General features: G+C 56.4%; 1 protein-coding gene across 1 annotated transcript in view; it reads left to right on the top strand.

Moving 5' to 3' along the window:
- The window catches only part of LOC106893651, a 4,957-nt gene extending 2,588 nt beyond the window's left edge, over positions 1 to 2,369 (top strand). Inside the window, exon 3 of the mRNA XM_014951816.1 lies at positions 743 to 2,369. Coding sequence (XP_014807302.1) covers positions 743 to 1,490 — 748 coding nt within the window. The 3' untranslated portion in view covers positions 1,491 to 2,369. The remainder of the gene's footprint in view (positions 1 to 742) is intronic.
- The last annotated feature ends 54 nt before the right edge of the window (positions 2,370 to 2,423 follow it).

Genomic DNA, 2,423 nt, shown 5'->3' with positions numbered 1-2,423 from the left:
GGGGGGCTGGGAAGGGGCTGGAGAGGGTGGAAGGTCCAAGAAGCTCCATGAAGGTCCATGAAGGTCCTTCAAAGGTGGTTGAGGAGAAGGAAAGAAGAAGGAGTTGAGTTGGAGAGGTCTAGGGTTGGCCAACCAGAACTTGGAGGACAAGAGCGATGGACAATGGAGATCTGGGAAGGGTCTGGAGATGGTTGAAGGTCCTAGAAGGTCAAGGAGGTCCAAGAAGTTCCATGAAGGTCCATCAAAGATGGATGGGGAGGAGAAGAGAAGGAGGAGTTGCGGAAGGGGCTGGAGATGGTGGAAGGTCCAAGAATCTCCATGAAGGTCCATGAAGGTCCTTCAAAGGTGGTTGAGGAGAAGGAAAGAAGAAGGAGTTGAGTTGGAGAGGTCTAGGGTTGGCCAACCAGAACTTGTAGGACAGGAGTGGTGGACAATTGGAGGTCTGGGAAGGGTTTGGAGATCTAAGAAGGTCCAAGAAGGTTCTTCAAAGATGGATGGGGAGGAGAAGAAAAGGAGAAGTTGGGTTGGGGAGGTCTAGGGTTGGCCAACACGAAGTTCTGGAGATGTTTGAGGGTCAAGGAGAGGACAAGGGGGTCTTCTCCGGGGCAGACGCTGAAGAGGAGGAAGGTGGAGGTTGGGTGAGATCCATAGAGGTGTCCAACCAAGGTCTGTAGGACGCCATTGGAGGATCTTGGGGTGGGGGAGGACCTTCTCCTCAGCCACCACCCTTGGTGTCCTCCAGGTTGAACCAGGCCGTCTTCACGCCTTCCTTGACCCACCTGTGCAACAACACGTGGCGAGAAGATGTCCACCTGGTGGGCGACTTCTCCTCCTCGGCCCAGTTCTTCGTGACGGTGGCCGTCTTGGCCTTCCTCTACAGCATGGTGGCCCTCGGCGTCTACCTGGGCTACCTCCACCTCTACCGCGGGGCCGGGGGGAAGCTGCCCCTGCTGGTGAGTCCAGCGTGGTCTTCATCCCCCCATCGTGGTCTTCATCAATCTATTCTGATCTTCTTCATCCCTCCACCGTGGTCTTCATCCCTCCATCATGGTCTTCATCCATCTCTTCTAGTCTTCATCCATCCCCCCGTCGTGGTCTTCATCCATCTATTCTGGTCTTCTTCATCCCCCCCGTCGTGGTCTTCTTCATCCCCCCCGTCGTGGTCTTCTTCATCCCCCCCGTCGTGGTCTTCTTCATCCCCCCCGTCGTGGTCTTCATCCATCTCTTCTAATCTTCTCCATCCATCCGTTTTGGTCTTCTCCATCCATCCTGGTCTTCATCCATCCATCAAGCCAGGTCTTCTTGCACCCACCCAGATCTTCTCCAGCCATTTCTCCACCCTGGTCTTCTCCATCCACCCATCCATCTTGGTCTTCTCCATCCACCCTCCTATCCATCCACCCGTCCAGGTCTTCTCCATCCCTCCGCCTGTCCACCAAGGTCTTCTCCATCCATCCATCTATCCATCCCGGTCTTCTCCATCCACCTAGATCTTCTCCATTCTTCCACCCAGGTCTTCTCTATCCATCCATCGTGGTCTTCTCCATCTCTCCACCCACCCACCGAGGTCTTCTCCACCCACCCAGGTCTTCTTCATCTGTTCTTCTGTCCATCCATCCCCCCACCCAGGTCTTCTCCACCCACCCACCCAGATCTTCTCCATCCCTCCATCCAGGTCTTCTCCATCCTTCCATCCACCCACTCAGATCTTCTCCATCTCTCCATTCAGGTCTTCTCCACCCACCCAGGTCTTCTCCATCCCTCCATCCTGGTCTTCTCCACCCACCCAGGTCTTCTCCATCCCTCCATCCTGGTCTTCTCTATCCACCCAGGTCTTTTCCACCCATCCATCCACCCACCCAGGTCTTCTCCATCCACCCACCCAGGTCTTCTCCATCCTTCCATCCACCCACTCAGATCTTCTCCATCCCTCCATCCTGGTCTTCCCCACCCACCCAGATCTTCTCCATCTCTCCGTTCAGGTCTTCTCCACCCACCCAAGTCTTCTCCATCCCTCCATCCTGGTCTTCTACACCCATCCAGGTCTTCTCCATCCCTCCATCCACCCACTCAGATCTTCTCCATCTCTCCGTTCAGGTCTTCTCCATCTCTCCATCCAGGTCTTCTCCATCCTTCCATCCACCCACTCAGATCTTCTCCGTGTCTCCATCCTGGTCTTCTCCACCCACCCAGCTCTTCTCCCCCCACCTCCTGCCCCACGCTTGGATGAAGACCCACCTCGTTGACCCACAGCTCCCCCAAAGCCCCGTAGGGTCTCCCCGAGGTGGCCTCCCATACCTTGGTCTCCAACACCCATCACCCTTTGCGCCCTTGTGGGGCATCATGGGAGTTGTCATCTGGGTCCTGCCCCCCACGTGTGGGGCGAGGGACCCACGGAGGGTGGGAGGAGGGGGGTTGGGGGG

This window comes from Calidris pugnax, unplaced genomic scaffold, assembly GCF_001431845.1.
Source record: "Calidris pugnax isolate Ruff unplaced genomic scaffold, ASM143184v1 scaffold226, whole genome shotgun sequence".
Lineage (NCBI taxonomy): Eukaryota > Metazoa > Chordata > Aves > Charadriiformes > Scolopacidae > Calidris > Calidris pugnax.
Note: the sequence above shows the minus strand (reverse complement) of the source record. Positions and strands in the feature narration are given on the sequence as shown.